Source organism: Trachypithecus francoisi, unplaced genomic scaffold (assembly GCF_009764315.1).
Source record: "Trachypithecus francoisi isolate TF-2019V2 unplaced genomic scaffold, Tfra_2.0 Lachesis_group5, whole genome shotgun sequence".
In the NCBI taxonomy this organism is placed as follows: domain Eukaryota; kingdom Metazoa; phylum Chordata; class Mammalia; order Primates; family Cercopithecidae; genus Trachypithecus; species Trachypithecus francoisi.
The window spans coordinates 99,053,122-99,072,121 of NW_022681470.1; the positions used below are offsets into that span (position 1 = coordinate 99,053,122).

At 46.0% G+C, this 19,000-nt stretch overlaps 4 protein-coding genes across 6 annotated transcripts; 2 read left to right on the plus strand and 2 right to left on the minus strand.

Annotated features, from left to right (window-relative positions):
- Window positions 1-549: 549 nt before the first annotated feature.
- BOLA1 (bolA family member 1) lies at window positions 550-1,783 on the minus strand. 3 transcript variants are annotated; one of them, XM_033198904.1, is made up of 3 exons: window positions 1,675-1,779; window positions 1,413-1,504; window positions 550-1,290 (listed from the first exon to the last, which is right to left on the minus strand). In XM_033198904.1, the coding sequence occupies exon 3, from the start codon at window positions 1,285-1,287 to the stop codon at window positions 874-876; it is 414 nt and encodes a 137-aa protein (XP_033054795.1). In that variant the 5' UTR covers window positions 1,288-1,290; window positions 1,413-1,504; window positions 1,675-1,779; the 3' UTR covers window positions 550-873. The 3 variants fall into 3 exon arrangements, with proteins under 3 accessions (XP_033054795.1, XP_033054793.1, XP_033054794.1); XM_033198902.1 differs by lacking the exon at window positions 1,413-1,504 and having other exon boundaries at window positions 550-1,337; window positions 1,675-1,783; XM_033198903.1 differs by lacking the exon at window positions 1,413-1,504 and having other exon boundaries at window positions 1,675-1,773.
- Window positions 1,784-9,142: 7,359 nt separating this feature from the next.
- Window positions 9,143-10,070, plus strand: LOC117075990 (histone H2A type 2-B). Its single transcript, XM_033198905.1, has one exon. The coding sequence runs from the start codon at window positions 9,478-9,480 to the stop codon at window positions 9,868-9,870; it is 393 nt and encodes a 130-aa protein (XP_033054796.1). The 5' UTR covers window positions 9,143-9,477; the 3' UTR covers window positions 9,871-10,070.
- Window positions 10,020-10,471, minus strand: LOC117075991 (histone H2A type 2-C). Its single transcript, XM_033198906.1, has one exon. It carries the CDS (start codon window positions 10,418-10,420, stop codon window positions 10,031-10,033), a length of 390 nt encoding a protein of 129 aa, XP_033054797.1. The 5' UTR covers window positions 10,421-10,471; the 3' UTR covers window positions 10,020-10,030.
- A 241-nt stretch (window positions 10,472-10,712) lies between these two features.
- LOC117075993 (histone H2B type 2-E) lies at window positions 10,713-12,937 on the plus strand. The gene has a single exon (XM_033198907.1). The coding sequence runs from the start codon at window positions 10,755-10,757 to the stop codon at window positions 11,133-11,135; it is 381 nt and encodes a 126-aa protein (XP_033054798.1). The 5' UTR covers window positions 10,713-10,754; the 3' UTR covers window positions 11,136-12,937.
- The last annotated feature ends 6,063 nt before the right edge of the window (window positions 12,938-19,000 follow it).

Consider the following 19,000-nt stretch of genomic DNA (forward strand, 5'->3'; position numbering starts at 1 on the left):
TGTCCCTGCCTATATCGCCTGTCTTATCCATTAACTCATTGCTCAGTTCAGTGTCTATGCCTTTGCTCAGGTTCTTCTCCCTGCCTGCAGCACCTATTCTCTCCTTTCTGGTTAATTTTGTGCCTTCCTTTAAAGATCCAAGTAGATCACTTCCCTCATAAAGCCGTTCCCGACTAGTCTACAGGTATCTTTCTTCTCCCAAGAACATATGTGGCACTGATTCAGCAGTCCATTAAGAACACAGCCTCGCCGGGCGCGGTGGCTCAAGCCTGTAATCCCAGCACTTTGGGAGGCCGAGACGGGCGGATCACGAGGTCAGGAGATCGAGACCATCCTGGCTAACACGGTGAAACCCCGTCTCTACTAAAAAAATACAAAAAACTAGCCGAGCGAGGTGGTGGGCTCCTGTAGTCCCAGCTACTCGGGAGGCTGAGGCAGGAGAATGGCGTAAACCCGGGAGGCGGAGCTTGCAGTGAGCTGAGATCCGGCCACTGCACTCCAGCCTGTGCGACACAGCGAGACTCCGTTTCAAAAAAAAAGAACACAGCCTCATAGTGTAATTTCTTTTAATGTATAGGATTGTTTCCAACTCATCAGGTTTGGTGCAGTTCTGTCACGATTTAACATGGAACATCCAGGCTGCCCTTCCTGAATAGTCCAGGGCAAGAGCAGTAGTGAGTGATTCTTCTCTTTTCTTGGGTTCAGTTTGACCTGAAGCAAGTTGCTATCTTCGGAGAATATGTATGGATCCCAACAGAATAGGGCTCAGGGGTCTTCATCCCTTACAAATCCTGGACTGTATGGAAGGGAAGGCCTCAGTAGTTCGTGCTCACTCAGCCCACTTGGATCCTGGTCCTCCCCCTCTCTTGGGGTTCAAGGGGTTCCTAGAGCTTTCTTGTTCCCACCCAGGCATGGGGGGCTAGTGTCCAGCTGAGAGTTCTCTCTCCACTGGGCGGGGGTCCGTGCCTGGATGGCCAGTGCATGGACCGGCCCTGTCAGCTCCTCGGCCAGTGCTGCATGGACCAGCCGGTGTCGTTGTAGGGGGCTCAGTCCCTCGAAACGAGAGCTCACCACAGCCACGCGGAAGTGTGTCTCACTGCCAGGCGGGACCGCGTGGCCACTGCTCTCGTTGCGAAGCTCCAGCACCTCGGGGCTCAGGGCCTGCTCCAACTTCGTGCGAATGGCGGCCTCCACTGGACCGATGGCCCCAGATCCCGCGCTGCCCCGGGACAAACAGACCCGGCCAGCCATGGAGACCAGACCTGGGACCAGGCGCCCACTCAGCATCGGCTACGCCAGAGACACAGACACCAGGAGCGAGGGTCGAGATGATCCGCCTGGTGAGAGCACAGTGTCAACACCCGCCCCGCGACCCCCGCATCCGCTCTAACCCCACGCCCGGGTGTCCACACCAGCTCCTGTCGGGAGACCGCCTCAACGCCACACAGGGAGATCCGAGACACCGCCCCTTTTCTCTACGTGACTCGGTGAATTCGACCTCCAGCTGTGGGAGTGGAGGGACAAGCGGAAATTAGAAAGGCCCGCAAGCGAGGCGCGTTCGTTCCTTAGGGGATTTGCAAAGAATGGGCAAATGTAGGGCATGTGCAACTGCGTACTTGTGGTTGGGCCGAAGCCCCTGTGATCCCTGTGAAGCCCAGGAGAAGCCCCTTTTACCTGCCGCTCAACCTCAGATACTGCGATTGCCGCTCAAGGCCAGGACTCTGGACGCTCCGGAGCAAAATGCAGTCCTGGCGCCCTTCCTGAGGCACGCTGGGAAATGGAGTCCTTGCTGTGCATTAGTAGGACAGTCAGGCACCACGTGGTGCCCTAAGGGCTCATGGGAACTGTAGTCTCGGATTCTCTCCACCGGTAAGGTCGTCAGAAACTCTGAACCCAGCAACGCGAAGAAAAAGGGATTTCACGCGCAGCTGGGGTTGGGATTATTAGATCTATTTTACTGCCAATAGATATTGTAGATCATCCAGCCCAATTCCTTTATTTTATATACAAGAAAATGGAAGTCTGATTGAATACATAATTACTGTGCCCTAGACTAGTGCTGGGGACTGGAGAGTCAAGTCAGACCCTGTCTTCAAGGAGTTTACAGAGCACTGTAAGTGAGCAGACAATTGCAGTACTGGTACTAAGTGCTCCGATGAGATAAACACAGGATGCTACGGAGGCAAGTTACCCAGACTTGGCCGGGGTTGGAGAGGTGGAATGAGGGTCGGGCAGAGAATATTTCCGAGATTTAGGGAAACAGTTTGGCGGAAACAACATGAAAATCCATTTCTCAGTCCCTCATAGTGAGGTTTTGGCTATGGTAGCCACATGTATAAAGGACAGGAGGAGAGAGAATTTTGAGGGAGTCTTTCTGGTGTAGTTAGGGTGTGGTTATGTGTGGTTGGAGCCTAGGGGGCAGATGATAGTGATGAGTAGGGTACCGGAAGGAGAGGAAGGGCCCAGACCTCCCCAGACCTTGTAGCCCTTGTTAGGCAATTTTGTCTTTATCCTAGAAGTAGTGGGAAGCTACTGAGGTTTTAAGCAGGGATGTAACAGGATATAATTTTTCCAGGATGATTCTTAACTTTTACGCTTATATATATTCTTTTGTCTTTGTTTTTTCTTCCTTTTTGTGGAGAATGGGGTCTGGCTATTGCCCAGGCAGGTCTTGAACTTCTGGGCTCAAACTATCCTCCTGACTCTGCCTCCCTGAGAGCTGGGATTACAGGTGTGAGCCACCGCACTCGGCGATTCTTAACTTTTAAATTTATTTAAATTTTATTTTGTATCCTTAATATATTTACATATTTCTAAATGTTTTTCCCCAACTTCTCATTTTGAAAAATGTTAAAGCCATAGAAAAGTTGAATAGTTCAAAGCAACACCCTCTACCTTTCACTTGGCCCACCATTTTTTACATTTATATTTATTTTATACTTGTACATATATACTCATATATTTAAGTACTTTACATATACTTTAAAATATATTTATGTACTTTTTTGGATGGACAATTTGAAAATAAGTTGCAGGTAGCATGACATTTCACCCCTAACTACTCCAAAATGTATCTCCTAAGAACAAAGATATTCTCCCACATAACCACAATATCCTCATCACACTCAAGAAATTTAACCTATGACATACACTGTTTTCCCTAGCCTTTAAAAAAAATTTAAAACTTCCAGAAAAGTTGCAAGATTAATACAATGAGCAACCCATTTATCCACTGTTCACCTAGATTCACTGATAACATTTTGCCAGACTTGTCTTTGTATCTCTCTTTTAATGTATGTGTGTATAATAATAATGAAATAATAATAATTATTTCTGCTGACTCACTTGAGTTAGGTGCAAAATTCTTTTTTTTTTTTTTTTTTTGAGACGGAGTTTTGCTCTTGTTGCCCAGGCTGGAGTGCAATGGCGTGATCTCGGCTCACTGCAACCTCTGCCTCCTGGGTTCAAGCAAGTCTCCTGCCTCAGTCTCCTGAGTAACTGGGATTACAGGCATGTGCCACCACGCCCAGCTAATTTTGTATTTTTAGTAGAGACGGGGTTTCTCCATGTTGATCAGGCTGGTCTGGAACTCCCAACCTCAGGTGATCTGCCCTCCTCGGCCACCCAGGATTACCAGGATTACAGACGTGAGCCACTGTGCCCGGCCCAAAATTCTTTTTTTTTTAAAAATGGAATCTCACTCTATGTCGCCCAGACTGGAGTGCAGTGGCGCCATCTTGGCCCACTGCAACCTCCACTTTCTGGGTTCAAGTGATTCTCCTGCCTCAGCCTCCTGAGTAGCTGGGACTACAGGTGGGTGCCACCACACTCGGCTAAATTTTTTTGTATTTCTAGTAGAGATGGGGTTTCACTATGTTGGCCAGACTGGTCTGGAACTCCTGACCTCAAGTGATCCTCCTGCCCTGGAACTCCTGACCTCAAGTGATCCGCCTGCCTCAGCCTCCCAAAGTGATGGGATTACAGGCGTGGACCATAGTGCCTGGCTAATTTTTGCGTTTTTAGTGGATAGGGGGGGTTTCACCATGTTGGCCAGGGTGGTCTCGAACTCCCGACCTCAGGTGATCTGCCCACCGCAGCCTCCTAAAGTGCTGGGATTACAAGGGTGAGCCACTACGCCCGGCCTGTGATGGTTAATGTGCCAACTTCTAGAGGATTGGTGCTCAGATATTTGGCAAAATTTGGGTGTTTCTGTGAGTGTATTTTGAATGAAATTAACATTTGAATTGGTAGACGGAGTAAATTGCCCTCCCTAATGTAGGTGGGTCCCATCTAACCAGTTGAAAGCTTGACTAGAACAAAAAGACGGACCCTCTCCTGAGTAAGAGAGACTTCCTTCTGCCTGACTGCTTTGAGACGGCAGGACGTTGGCTTTTCCCAGCCTTCAGACTCAGAAGTAAACACTGGCCCCATCTAGGTCTTAGACTCGGCCTTTGGACTGGAACTACACCATTGGTTCTCAGGCCTTTGGATTTGGACTGGAACTATATCATCACCTTTCTTGGGTCTTCAGCTTGCCAGCTTACCCTGAAGATCTCGGGGATCTTGGGATTTATTAGCTTCCATAATCAAAAAGCCAATTTTTTATAATAAAACTATCTGTCAATCTATCAATCTATCTACTATTGGTTCTGTTTCCCTGGAGAATCCTGACTAATGTATATTTATTTAAAAAAAAAAGACATTTTTCTCACATGACCAGAATATAACTGTCAGACTCTAGAAATTAACATAGATACAGTACTATTATCTAATCTACAGACCTTATTCAAAATTTGCCAATTGTTCACTTCTATCCTATATATAAGATGAAATATTTTCTGGTCCAGGATCCGATCTAGGATCACATGTTGCATTCAGTTGTTATATCTCTTTGTTTTCCATTAACTTGGAATAGTTTCCTAGATTTTCTTTGTCTTTCATGACTTGGGCAGTTTTGAAGTTACAGACATTTATTTTGTAGAATGTCCCTCAATCTGGGTTTCTTTATGATTAAAATGTAGCACATGCATTTTTTGGCCAGAATACTGCACAAGTAATGTTGAATTCTTCTCTGTGAAACTTACCAGGGCACGTGATCTTTATTTTTCTTATTACTAGTGATAATTCTGATCATTTGATTAAGATGGTATCTGTCAGGCTTTTCCACTATAAATTTCCTTTTCTGTCTGTAATTGTGGAAGATTCTTTAAGTCTATCTACTTTCCTATTTCTCCATTAATTTTTTTCCCACTAATTTTAGCATCTGAGAAGTATATTTGAGACATCTCTTAGGGGTTGTTGAAGATGAAATGAGATCATGGGGGTGGGGCTGAGGTGTGGTATGTGATCACCTGGGGAGAGAGTAGATGGTGAGAAAAGAATCAGAATGTTTATTAGAAAGGCCACTCTGGTGAGGAGTGGGAAGAGTAGAAGCAGCGAGAGGAGTAGAAAAGTCTTTGTTGGTAGTCTGGGTGAAAGATAACCTGAGTGAAGGCACAAGATGGGCTAGAGAGAAGTAAATTGATTAGAAAGCTGCTACAAAGATGGCATCTATAGGACTTACTTTGGTTAGGACCTTGCAGTTTGCAAATCCAGTGAAATCCCACTTCTACTAAAAATACAAAAATTAGACAGGTATGGTGGCACATTCCTGTAATCCCAGCTACTAGGGAGACTGAGGCAGGAGAATCTCTTGAACCTGGGAGGCAGAGGTTGCAGTGGGTGGAGATTGTGCCATTGCACTCCAGTCTAGGCGACAGAGCGAAACTCCATCTCAAAAAAAAAAAAAAAAAAAAGCACAGTACCGAATGGTGAGTGCTGTCACCAGGATACGAACGAAGAGATGTGGGCACAGCAAGGATATTTGTGTGGGAGTAGGGAAGTTCTCCTCTAATAATTCTTTCTTGCTTTTTTTGTACAGAGGAAGAAACAATGGCTGAATAAATGAAATGACTTCATTAAGCCCAACATCTAGTTAGTGAGAGTGTGAATGACATCATGAGGAGCATGTTCTTTGAGTCAGGCAGACCTAGACTCTAATCATGTGGCTGTGTGACCTTCAGCAATTATTATTATTATTATTACTTTGAGATAGAGTCTTGCTGTGTCGCCCAGGCTGGAATGCAGTGGCGCTGTTTCGGCTCACTGCAACCTCTGCCTTCTGGGCTCAAGTAATCCTCCAACCTCAGCCTCCCAAGTAGCTGAGACCACAAGTCACAGGTGTGTGCCCCACCACACTCAGTTAATTTTTGTATTTTTTGTAGAGATGGGGTTTCGCCATGTTGCCCAGGCTGGTCTCAAACTCCTGGGTAAAAGCCATCTGCCTTGGTCTCCCAAAGTGCTGGGATTACAGGCGTGAGCCACCGCACCCAGCCCAGCAATTGTTTTAATCCCTGTGAGCTTCAGTTTATTTGTGAAACACATAATTTTATCTACTTTGTAGGCAGTTGCTACTGTGGGGTTTATCATAGTAGGGTTTCAACATTATCTTTTTTTTCTTTCACCCTTCTTATGGCACAGAGCACTGTGATAGAAGTAAAAAAGAAATCAGAGGTCAAGTCCAGGCGCAGTGGCTCACACCTGTAATCCCAGCACTTTGGGAGTTCGAGACCAGCCTGGACAACAAGGCAAAACCCTGTTTCTACTAAAAATACAAAAATTAGCTGGATGTGGTGGCGCATGCCTGTAATCTCAGCTATTTGTCGGCTGAGGCATGAGAATCACTTAAACCCAAGAAGCAGAGGTTGCAGTGAGCTGAGATTCTGCCACTGTACTCCAGCCTGGGTGACAGAGTGAGACTCTGTCTGGGGGAAAAAAAAAAAAAGAGGAGGTCAGAGAAAGAAAGGAAGGTCAGCATGCCCCTCAAGCAGGGCCTTATGGGGTGCCAGGATTGTGGTAGGGTCCCCTATCATCTGGGTTTTGTTCTCAGCCCTTTAGGTCTGAAAAGTTGACACTATTAGAACTTCTAGGACTGACTGGCTTCTTGGGGAGGGACCCATGCTAACAAAGTACACACGAAATTTATGATTAGTCCAAAATGCAAATTCATTGAATTCTATGATGAACATCTTTCTATAACTGGCTCCCCCTACTTCAGTCTTATGTTTTTATCTTGGAATAGAACAATCAGAAAGTTGTTAATTGAGCACAGAATCTGAATGAAGGAACTTGGATAGTCTTCAGAAATATTTCACCCAGGCTGTGAGAAAAGTCTGATGCTTTCATAACCAAGGACCCTTTTCTAGTAGGCCAAACTTTGCCTCTGCCAGATATATTTTATTGTTGGTGAAAACATAACATATTCCTGCTACAATTGCCACCTGTTTGGACTCTATGTAGACCGCACCTTTCTGTTAACATTCATCTTCTCAAATGATACAATCAATTGGATTAGAAGGATCTTAGGTTACACCCTCGTCATCTCTGTCTGAACTTTGGTGTTTCCCAAATCTATACCAGCATTCTTACCAGGAGTAATCTCTATACGTAGCTGATTTTAACTAATTCAACTCTCAGAGTTCACCATATTTCCTCCATTTTCTGGAGGCATTTCATCACAGACTTGTTTGTACTACTTTCAATTATCTATACACCCATTGCCCAACAGCACACATCCAATAAATGCCAGTTGAATAAACTGGTGAGAATAAAGGAGAGAACATCAGAAAAGGTGTCAAAGAATAAGATTTAAGTATTTTCTGGCCGGGTGCAATGGCTCACGCCTGTAATCCCAGAACTTTGGGAGGTTGAGGCGGGCAGATCATTTGAGGTCAGGAGTTCGAGACCAGCCTGGCCAACATTCGAGATTTGAGATCAGGAGTTAGAGATTAGCCTGGTCAACATTAGTAGAGATGAAACCCCATCTCTACTAAAAATACAAAAATTAGCCGGGCATGGTGGTGGACGTCTGTCATCCCAGCTACTCGGGAGGCTGAGATGGGAGGATCGCTTGAACCCGGGTGGGTGGGGGCGGGGTAGAGGAGGTGGTGGTGGAGGTTGCAGTGAGCTCAGAAGTGCTCCAGCCTGGCCGACAGAGCGAAACTCCGCCTCAAAAAAACAAAAAAACCCACAAGTCTATTTTTTCTCTCTAGCATTCTACCTGACCTTAAGGGATACTAAGGAAAGGGTGAGAATGGTGTAGGAGATGTAGAATTCCCAGAGATGGGACGTTGAGGAGGAAGAAACACAAGAGCTTTCAGATTCATCTGTTATATGAGATAAAAGAAAAAAAGAAGAGCTTTCAGGAAAGATTTCTAAGGCCGCTGGAGTCACACCAGCAATTAATGCCTGACGGCAAAGTTACCCTTTCCCGGCTGTTGCTGAAATCTAAGGGATGATGATGAGGTGGACAAGGGAGCATGGAGAAAAAGTTTGAAGGGATGTTAAGGAAGCAACTGACTGGACATGCTGAGACGAAGGGAAGAGTAAAGTAGATTTCGGCATAGTTATCTGTAAGTATGCTGGCGCATTTCAGGAAGAGGGTAAAGAGGGGAGGTTGTTTGCATGAATTCGCGTTCGAATAGGCTGAGGTTGAGTTTGAGTTTGAGGTGCTCATTGGGACAAGTAGTAGGTTGAAGTATTCAGTAAGCAGTTAGGCACAAGGGTCTGAGCTTCTGAAACAAATTTGGATGTTAGTTGAAAGCATATAAATAGGTAAGACTCTTCGGGATAAGTGAAGAATTGGAGATAGAGAAGCAGAATCCAGCTGGACTCGCAGATTTAGAGATGGCATGGGGAAGCAGGATAAGAAAAGTCGGCGAGGTAAGAAGAAAAACGGAGGGCGACATTTTGAAAGCCAAGGGAGTAAGTTTCAAGGCCGCCTCCTGGAGGTCAAGAGGATGACAAATCTAGCCTCGGTCAAACTGAATTCCAAGGAGTGCAGGCGGGTGGGGTGGGGCGGAGTCGCTGCGGGCGACTTAAGTTGAGGGGCGAGAAAGGAGGAAGCCTTAGTAGTACTTGTATTTTTAAAGGGAATTTGGCTGTGACGAGACAGAAAGGGCGGGGCGGGACTTGGTAGTTTAGAGCTCAAGGGGATCAGCGGCTTCAGAATCCCCTACTCTTGCGTGAGAGTAACTCTCAGTCTACGGATGTCTTCTGCAGTTTCTTAAGAGTCCATGTTGGGATTTACCGGCTGTAAACTAAACAAAGCAAAGCAAAAACCCATAGTGCAAGACAGAACCAGCATTTTGTTTGAAAGCCTACTCTCTTTAAAGATCCTGGCATGCAAATAAGGGACTTTAATGTGGCTCTCAGCGATTGGTAGATATTTACGAAATCCGTCATTTCCTTTCAAGCCAGGATGCAAACCAAGAGGCGCCTTTCTGCTTTTCTATTGGCTGTTGGATACGGCTCCGCTTTTAGCCAATCAAACGACTTCCCTTCACCCCTCCCGGTAGCTCTTATAAATTACATCAAATTGGTTATTCTTTCCACATTCTTCTCCTTGTAAAAGAAGCTGTAACTGCAATTTTAGCCGTAATGTCAGGACGCGGAAAGCAGGGAGGCAAGGCCCGCGCTAAGGCCAAGTCGCGCTCGTCCCGCGCTGGCCTCCAGTTCCCGGTGGGGCGAGTGCACCGCTTGCTGCGCAAGGGCAACTACGCGGAGCGGGTGGGGGCAGGCGCCCCGGTGTACCTGGCGGCGGTCCTCGAGTACCTGACCGCGGAAATTCTGGAGCTAGCGGGCAACGCGGCTCGGGACAACAAGAAGACGCGCATCATCCCTCGCCATCTGCAACTAGCCGTGAGGAATGACGAAGAGCTCAACAAGTTACTCGGGGGTGTCACCATTGCCCAGGGCGGCGTCTTGCCCAATATCCAAGCTGTCCTGTTGCCCAAGAAAACGGAGAGTCACAAGCCTGGCAAGAACAAGTAATTAAGAGGCTTGACACCATACTCATTCACCCCAAAGGCTCTTTTAAGAGCCACCAAAGTGTCAAATGAAGGGCTGATCACGAAATAGCGCATTAGCTCTTTTTTTGAAAACTTGGGTGGCTCTAAAAAGAGCCTTTGGTCTTTGGTTTGTTTGTCTGCATTTATTTGCTTTTGGCTTTGTGGCTTTCGGTTTTCTTTGGTAACAGAACGGCCTGGATGTTAGGCAAAACGCCGCCCTGGGCGATGGTGACTTTGCCCAGCAGCTTGTTCAGTTCCTCGTCGTTGCGGATGGCCAGCTGGAGGTGACGAGGGATGATGCGCGTCTTCTTGTTGTCCCGAGCCGCGTTGCCCGCCAGCTCCAGGATCTCGGCGGTCAGGTACTCGAGGACCGCCGCCATGTAGACGGGCGCGCCAGCCCCCACCCGCTCCGCGTAGTTGCCTTTGCGTAGCAAGCGGTGCACTCGCCCTACCGGGAACTGGAGGCCAGCGCGGGACGAGCGCGACTTGGCCTTGGCGCGAGCCTTGCCTCCTTGTTTGCCACGACCAGACATGACTGAAATCAAGGTTAAACACAGAAAATGCTCAGAACCTCGCTACAAAATAAGCTTGAAAAAGAACCAAGAGGAAAGCCTTTATAAGCTTTCCTAGGGGTGGGGTCTAGAACGAGTTTTTCATTGGTCCTAATATGGCTTCAGAACCGGCCAATCAAGTCAAGAGTCGGTGTTGTTGCGTACGCATTGCTGAAAACGCAAGGTCCGCACACGGACCAATGGAAACGAATGACTTTCGGAGCCCTAATTTGCATAAGGTGGTTATAAAAGAATCAGGCCCGCCCATTCTCTTACTTCTTTTCTTGGCTAAGCCGCGTTTGTACTGTGTCTTACCATGCCTGAACCGGCAAAATCCGCTCCGGCTCCTAAAAAGGGCTCCAAGAAAGCCGTCACCAAAGCCCAGAAGAAAGACGGCAAGAAGCGCAAGCGCAGCCGCAAGGAGAGCTACTCCATCTACGTGTACAAGGTGCTAAAGCAGGTCCACCCCGACACCGGCATCTCGTCCAAGGCCATGGGCATCATGAACTCCTTCGTCAACGACATTTTCGAGCGCATCGCGGGAGAGGCGTCCCGCCTGGCGCACTACAACAAGCGCTCCACCATCACGTCCCGCGAGATCCAGACGGCCGTGCGCCTGCTGCTGCCCGGCGAGCTGGCCAAGCACGCCGTGTCCGAGGGCACCAAGGCTGTCACCAAGTACACCAGCTCCAAGTGAGTCCCTGCCGGGACCTGGCGCTCGCTCGCTCGAGTCGCCGGCTGCTTGACTCCAAAGGCTCTTTTCAGAGCCACCCACCTAATCACTAGAAAAGAGCTTGTTCACTTACTCCCTTAGTTTCTTCTCATAAAGTAAGTTATTTTAGTGTAAAGGTCATGGGAAGTGGCACACGTAGCTTTTTAACCATTTGGAACTTGAGGTCCCTGGTGCATGATTGGATTTGCTTTTCAATCTAGAGCGTGTCTTCACTCATTGTGCTGCTTAGCTTTCCCAGGAGTCGGTTCTCAATTAGGATGTTGGGAATCCGCCTCTTTACCCGCCCCCACTCGCGCCCCACACTGGCGCTCTGGTGGCTTCTTGGGTCTGTTTCATTCTAAAACGAAGTGGCTGAGTTCGGCTGTTATTTAAGAGAACTCCAGGACACAATTCAGCCCAGGTTCCGCAAACACTGCGTGACAGCTCTGTATGACTGACGCTTGGCAGCACCTTTTGTGTCCGGTCACCAGTTCTGCCGTGCGATGGGGTCTCCTGTGGATACCAGCCGTTCTGTGTAGTTTGGACGAAGCCCGCGCAGCCGAGTCCCAGCCTTTTCCTGATTGGGCGACATGAATATTCAAATTCTGCGCCTTTTTCCAATTTGTAGATTTCAGTTTCCGTCGTTCACTTTGAGACTTTGAAATTCCTATTTCTCGTTTTGTTGATAATTTTCGCATTTAATGGTCTCTGCTTTAAATGGTAAGGCTACGGCCCCAGGTCACTGCGAGGCACTTACCGTGTAGATATGGGCTCAAAAGTCACCTCTCAGAGACCTACGTCATCCACTAAGGAATTCGCGCCACTCAGACTTGCCTGTCTCATTTTATCTTCCTTCTAGCAGCTGTCTGAAATTGGTTCGTCTGTTTTCTTGTTTATGGTATTCTCAAGCCCTTGACAGACCGGCTGGTGTGGTTTTCCCGTGCATCTTCAGCCTGGCACATTATGGACACTTACTTAAATACTACGTATTGGTGTAATATTGTTGGGTTAGTTTTTCCATCCCATCCTTTTCTTAATCGCTTTCGTGGATGGATGATGGGTGCTGTTCATTTCCATTAGATGTATGTGAAGGCACGGTGAAAATGGAAATGTTTTTGGAGCTACTTCCTCAAATGTATCCTTAGTCACCTCAGTGCAACAGCTGGGAGGGGGCCGTGTTAAGATTTTTTTTGCATCAAAGAGGAGGTGGCAATGGTAGATCCACCCTTATGCTTCCCAGTTTAGCATAACCTCTTTTGGATTTTCATCAAATTCAGCGTATTGGTCACTGGAAAGAGCCTTTTCCTTCTTTTCTTACTCTCCCCTCTTGGTGTTCCCCTCTTAAAGGAGAGGAGCTTTTAATTGACAGTCCACCTCATTTGCTTTTCAGGAGGCCATGCAAGATAGGCAGGACTACAGGGTTAATCTCCTTTTTACAAATGAGGCCAAGGGAAGCCTCATTGGTTCACAGTCATGCAGCTCATACTGTCCACCCTTGTATTCTCAGATGCAGGACAATTGCATTTTAGTTTTATTTTGTGGAGGTACAGAATATTTAGTCTTTCTGTCCAACCCTTGATTCTGCCGAGGAAGACACTGATGGTTTGATGAGTGATTCAACTCTGTTTTTGGCTAAGGGTTTTTGGAGTTGATAGCAGGGGTCTGATGAATCCAAATGAGCTCTAGACATTATCACAGACTGAATAAATCTTAACTGTCTCCTACATGTGTGTTTTCAAATGTGTGTAGATGCTATTGTTATTAATAAAGTTACCAATTAATTTAAAGGCTTTGCTGGATTCTTTTATCTACAGTATATATTTCTCAATGAATGAAATTAACAGATACAACTTACACAGGGTCTATAGAAAAGCATGGGTGCCTCTGATCTGGGGGATGACTGTTTATAAGCCACCAGCCAAACTGCTGCCCCAAAGGTGCACTAGGGCTGAAATAGTCTCTTACAAGGCCACTGTTAATGCTTAGTAATTGAAAAATATATGATCACAAATAGAAAGCAGTACAAATAAGATGAAAGAACTAAAGTTCATAATTAAGTTAAGCTAACACCTACGGAGCACTTACTATGTGCCAGGTAGTGTTCTAGGCCCTTTATACATATTGACTCATCTAATTCTCACCAGGACCTCAGGAAGTAGTACCGTTATTATCACCCATTTTACAGATAAGGAAACTGAGGCAAAGAGAAGCCTTTCTTCAGAAACTCTCCAGAGGATAAGCTCCTAGGTTAGGAGTTAAGGGACTTGAGAAACAGGGTCATTCTGAAAACCTGGACCCTTCCCTGTGTTTTAGGGGGAAATACCTATGCTTTAGAATTGAAAAGAAATATCACTGGTTTTATTCTCTTCAGAGTGCACCCTGGATGTAAATCCTGGGTAGTGGTGGCTGAGTACATTGAGGGTGGAATTAGGTGGTTGTGAGCCTCCATCCCAGAGGTCATAGCTCAACTCAATTGAGTTTGTCCCCACAGTGGTGGGGCTCACCAGCTGGAATCCTTTCACTGACATGAGAGAGCCTTAGTTGCTGGTTTTGGGCTCCTCCTGGGGATGATGTTCACTGGGAAGGATGTTACAGAGTGAGGAAGGGGGAAGAGGTGATAGATTTGATATTTTAACTCTGGAGGAGAAGTAATTGGTGAGATTAGTCCTCAAGAACCTCTTTGATCATTTCTCCTGCTCAGACATCTTTAAACATTTGCTTATGTTGGGGTTAATAACAATAATTGTTAAAATAATGATTGCTTCCCCTTACTGAGCACTTAACTGTTTACCTTAAACTTACTTAGCAGTAAGCTAAGAGTTTACCTTACACTTACTTAGCAGGATGGTCTCGATCTCCTGACCTCGTGATCCGCCCGCCTCGGCCTCCCGAAGTGCTGGGATTACAAGCGTGAGCCACCGTGCCCAGCCTACAGCCACTTGTTAAGATAGGTTCTGTTGGCCGCATGCAGTGGCTCACACCTGTAATCCCAGGTGGGTGGATCATTTGAGGTCAGGAGTTCAAGACCAGCCTGGCTAACATGGTGAAACCCCACCTCCACTAAAAATACAAAAATTGGCATGGTGGTGGGCGCCTATAGTCCCAGCTACTCAGGAGGCTGAGGCAGGAGAATCCCTTGTACCTGGGAGATGGAGGCTGCTGCCACTGCACTCCAGCCTGGGTGACAAAGGAAAACACTATCTAAAAAAAAAAAAAAAAAAAAGGACCAGAAGGACACTGTCATAGCTCGTAATATTGCTTATCAATAATTCTGTAGTAGGCCTGAAGGGCAGCTCTGTTTGGGTTTCAGAAATTGACCCTTAAGTGAGAGACTGTCCATGTAACCGAGGGGACTAGGTTTAATAATTCATTTAATATGTGTGATTGAAAATCTGTATCTACTAATTTTATAAATATTAATTATCTATGAACATTATTAAATTCTGTAAGAACAGCATTCTAGGACCATTTTCTTCTCTCTGACTCCTAAGCATTGTTAGGTGTGATATCATTTGTTCTTTCATTCAAGAATTTATTGAGTATCTGTGAAGATGGCAGGTAATCTGATAGGTAGTGAGGACAGAAAATTGAACAGGAGTGGCTTCTGCCTTCCTGGACCTCCAGTGACTAGAAGAGAAGACATATTAATCCCGTGACTATGAGAAAGTGTGACAAGTATTATAACTGTAGAGGTATAGATACAGAGAGTGTAATGGAGGGAGTCCTAACTTCACGTTGGTGGGTGTAGGGAAGGCCTCCCTGAGGAAAGGACCTTTAGGATGACACTTGACAAGGATAGGAAGGGTGTACCAGGCAGTGGATGGCATGGGCAAAGGCCTGGAGAGAGTGGAAAAGATCATGCTCAGGTAGATAGGAAGAACTGCAGGAAGTCTAGTACAGGTGGCGGTTACAGGGCAAGGAGGACACAGCAGCATCAAGAGGTTACACGGGTAGACAGAGCCAGATCTTGCAGGACTAGGCTAGAATGTGTAAATTGACTTTAAAGAACCCAATGAGCTCCTAGGCTGACGTGACTATGGGAACAGAAAGGAGCTGTGTGGTACTAAAACCAGAAGAGTTAAAGTCTCAGAGGCCACATGGTTTATGCCCATGAAGCACTCTCTGGAGCACATGGTACCCTGAGCCTCAAAAGTGTGTGTTTGTTCCCTGCAACAGGGCTTCCCTTAAAGTGGAAATGGCTTTGTCAGGCCAACCAGGTTGACAACAACTGCCATGGTCACCTGCCTCTGTGTGCTGCAGGTGGCCTTCTCATTATAGTTTGCCTTTCTTTACAACTGTGCTTCCATGGAATGATGGGTGGATCAGTGGAACCCAGTATGTGCTCTTTAGAGAGTTGTCTCCAGGATGTAGGTTATCATGATCCTCTGTCCTCTATTTTATGTAAATTGATACTTAGAGGCTTGATTAGATTTAGGTTTACTTTTTTACCCCATAACATGACTACTTCATAGGTGGTACTATTTCTTTTCTATAAGGAGACATGTATGTCTAGCTGCTTCTTTTTTTGTGTAACAGCAGTGATTGATTCTCAATGCTTAGGTCAATTAATTCATTATCAGTTGCAAAATAATGATATTCTGTCACTCTTCTTTCATATATTAGCTGGAATACTTCAGTAAAGAGGAATATTATTATTTTTTAGAGATAAGGTCTTGGTCTGTCACCTAGGCTGGAGTACAGTGGCCAGATCATAGCTCACTGGAACCTCAAACTCCTTGGCTCAAGTGATCCTCCCACCTCAGCCTTCCCAGTAGCTAGAACTACAGGGAGGCATCACCACGTTGAGTTAATTTTTAAGTTTTTTTGTAGAGATGCTATGGTACCAAGGCTGGTCTTAAACTCCTGGCCTCAAGTGATCCTCTCACTTCTTTTCAAATCCCAGGGGAAAATTATTATTTTTAATAGTAAATATCTGGAAACTACTTACATATCTACTAGCATGTGGCAATAACGTGTTAGGATCCTTTTTGGTGGAAATAAAAATGGACATGTGCGTATTATTGATATGTATGCACTGATATTAAGTAAAACACTTTTCTGGGATTTCACATAACAAAACTAATAATAGTGGCTACTCTTTTTTTTTTTTTTTTGAGATGGAGTCTTACTCTTGTTGCCCATGCTGGAGTGCCATGGCACGATCTCAGCTCACTGCAACCTCCACCTCCCAGGTTCAAGTGATTCTCCTGCCTCAGCTTCCCATGTAACTGGGATTACAGATGTGTGCCTCCATGCCTGGCCAATTTTTTGTATTTTTACTAGAGACGGGGTTTCACCATGTAGACCAGACTGGTCTCAAACTCCTGACCTCAGGTGATCTACCCGTCTTGGCCTCCCAAAGTGCTGTGGTTATAGGCGTGAGCCACCGTGCCTGGCCAATAGTGGCTACTCTTTTCTTTTCTTTTTTTTTTTTTTGAGACAGAGTCTCGCCCTGTCACCCAGGCTGGAGTGCAGTGACATGATCATGGCTCACTGCAATCTCCACCTCCTGGGTTCAAGCGATTCTTCTGTCTCAGCCTCCCAAGTAGCCGGAACCACAGGTGTGTGCCACCATGCCCGGCTAAGTTTTGTAGTTTTTAGTAGAGACGGGGTTTCACCATGTTGGCCAGGCTGATCTTGAACTCCTGACCTCGTGATCCACCCACCTCGGCCTCCCAGAGTACTGGGATTACAGGCGTGAACCAATGCGCCTGGCCAATAGTGGCTACTCTTAAGGAGAAGAATTTCCTTGGGCCAGAGAGACGAATTTGCTTTTTCCTTTATATCTTTCAGTACTGTTTAAATTTATGATCAATGTTCACTTAAAAAAAACAATGTTCACAATGTTATGTGGTTCACTGTTCACATAACCACAGTAAAGGTTATATGAACAGTGGGATTACTGGCCTTTAAAAAAAAGCCTATAAGAATATTTTTTTGGTGAAAATAATGTATTTAAAAATAACTGTTCTACTGCCTGGCACTGAGTAGACTCTCAATACATTGTAGTTAATTCTGAAAAATAGTCTAAAAAAATCTTCATCAATGCAAACAGCAATCAACTTAATAACAATAGCAGCAACAGCAACAACAACAACAACTCCAGAAGTCCCTAGGGTGGATGAGGTAACATATAGGTTTGGGACTGAGTCTCCACTATTCCTAACCTATTTTTTAAAAATCCCTCAAGATTAATGAACACTTGCTTTGCAGGAGGCAGTCTCTGGAGTGATTTTCCTGACTAGTTAACTTCGCTAATGAGTTTTCGGTCACAGGTCTGGTCATCAGACAAACCAGGAGAGCCAGTCAGGCTCTTTAAGGAGGACTGGGTCATCGAGAGCTGTGAAACTAGCTAAAAATCAGAGTTGATGGAACTGGCCTGGGAGAGTTGGTATAGGTTCTTGAGCAAGTCAAGAGCAATACTTTGGGAAGGTTATTATGACCTTTGTGTCTTTATTCTGAAGAAATGTGCAGGATGCATAGAAGAAAGAGAATACAGGAAACCGGAAACCAGTGGGGAGGCTGCTGCAACCAGTAATGAGTTCTTAGACAAGCATAGAGACAGCAGGGAGAGAGAAGATAAACAAAAACCATGTTCTGAATGGAGGCAAAAAACTGTTTTAGTTTTCTATTTATGTGTAAAAAATTACGCCAAATTAAGTGGTTTAGGACAATACTCATTTAGCCTCTCATAGTTTCTGTAGGTCTGGGCATGGCATAGTGGGAGTCTTTGATTAGAATCTCACAGGGGTAAAATCGAAGTGTGAACTGGGCTGCATTTTCATATGAAGGCTGGGGTCTTCCAAACTCATCCAGGTTGTTGGCAGAATTCAGTTTCTTGCAGGTGTAGAATCGAGGCCCTCAGAGGCTGCCCTTCTCCACAGGCAGGTCACAGCATGGATATTTGCTTCTAATGGCCAGCAGAAGAGTATCTTTGTTGCTTCCATTTTATCTAATTCAGGGAAGGCCTTGACCCTCTTTTAAAAAGCTCACCGGGCCAAGTGCAGTGGCTCACGCCTGTAATCCCAGCACTTTGGGAGATCGTAGCAGGTAAATCACCTGAGGTTCAAGACCAGCCTGGCCAACATGGTGAAGCTCCAGCTCTACTAAAAATACAAAAATTACCCGGGCATGGTGGCAGGAGGTTGAGGCAGGAGGATCATTTGAACCCAGGAGGTATAGGTTGCGGTGACCCTGGATCACACCACTGCACTCCAGCCTGGGCGACAGAGTAAGACTCTCAAAAAAAAAAAAAAAGGCTTACCTAAGTCTGTCCCGTCCAGCGGGATCGTTAATACAGACCTTGGAGGAGGGGGTGGGAATTTAGAGAGACAAGAGACACAAGAAATGGACACAAGACAGTATCCTGATCAAGTCTCGTTTATTTAGGGCGTTGGTACAGCTTATCTAGGCTGGTAAGAAAGAGGAAGTGCAGCAGAGCAGGCGGGGAGGAGAATAATGAGAGACGTCACTAGGCGCATGCTCGGTAGACTTAGTATTTCCCGGGCGCGGGAAGTTATCTACGCGCGCGCGGGGAAAGTTCGCGCGCGCGGGAAAAGTTGATGATGAAGAACCAGGAAGTGCGCCATCTTGTCTCCGCAATGCGGCGCTTAAGCAACAGAGGCCACGGCAATTTCCGGGCCTCACGGCTCGGGACATAAGTCAGGGATTCCCTTTTTACTAACTCAAAGTCAACTGATGAAGGATCTTAGCTACATCTGCAAAGTTTTCTCGATTAACAGCAAGTACAGGCAGGTTCTACCCATATTTAAAGGGAGGGGATTTAAACAACAGGTACAAGGGGCCAGGAATCACGGGAGCCATCGCAGAATTTTGCCTACTACAGGAAT

What these genes read in the sequence shown, in the direction of transcription:
- BOLA1 (XM_033198902.1), bottom strand. Translation starts at nt 1,287, where the DNA reads ATGCTGAGTGGGCGCCTGGTCCCAGGTCTGGTCTCCATGGCTGGCCGG.
- LOC117075990 (XM_033198905.1), top strand. Translation starts at nt 9,478, where the DNA reads ATGTCAGGACGCGGAAAGCAGGGAGGCAAGGCCCGCGCTAAGGCCAAG.
- LOC117075991 (XM_033198906.1), bottom strand. Translation starts at nt 10,420, where the DNA reads ATGTCTGGTCGTGGCAAACAAGGAGGCAAGGCTCGCGCCAAGGCCAAG.
- LOC117075993 (XM_033198907.1), top strand. Translation starts at nt 10,755, where the DNA reads ATGCCTGAACCGGCAAAATCCGCTCCGGCTCCTAAAAAGGGCTCCAAG.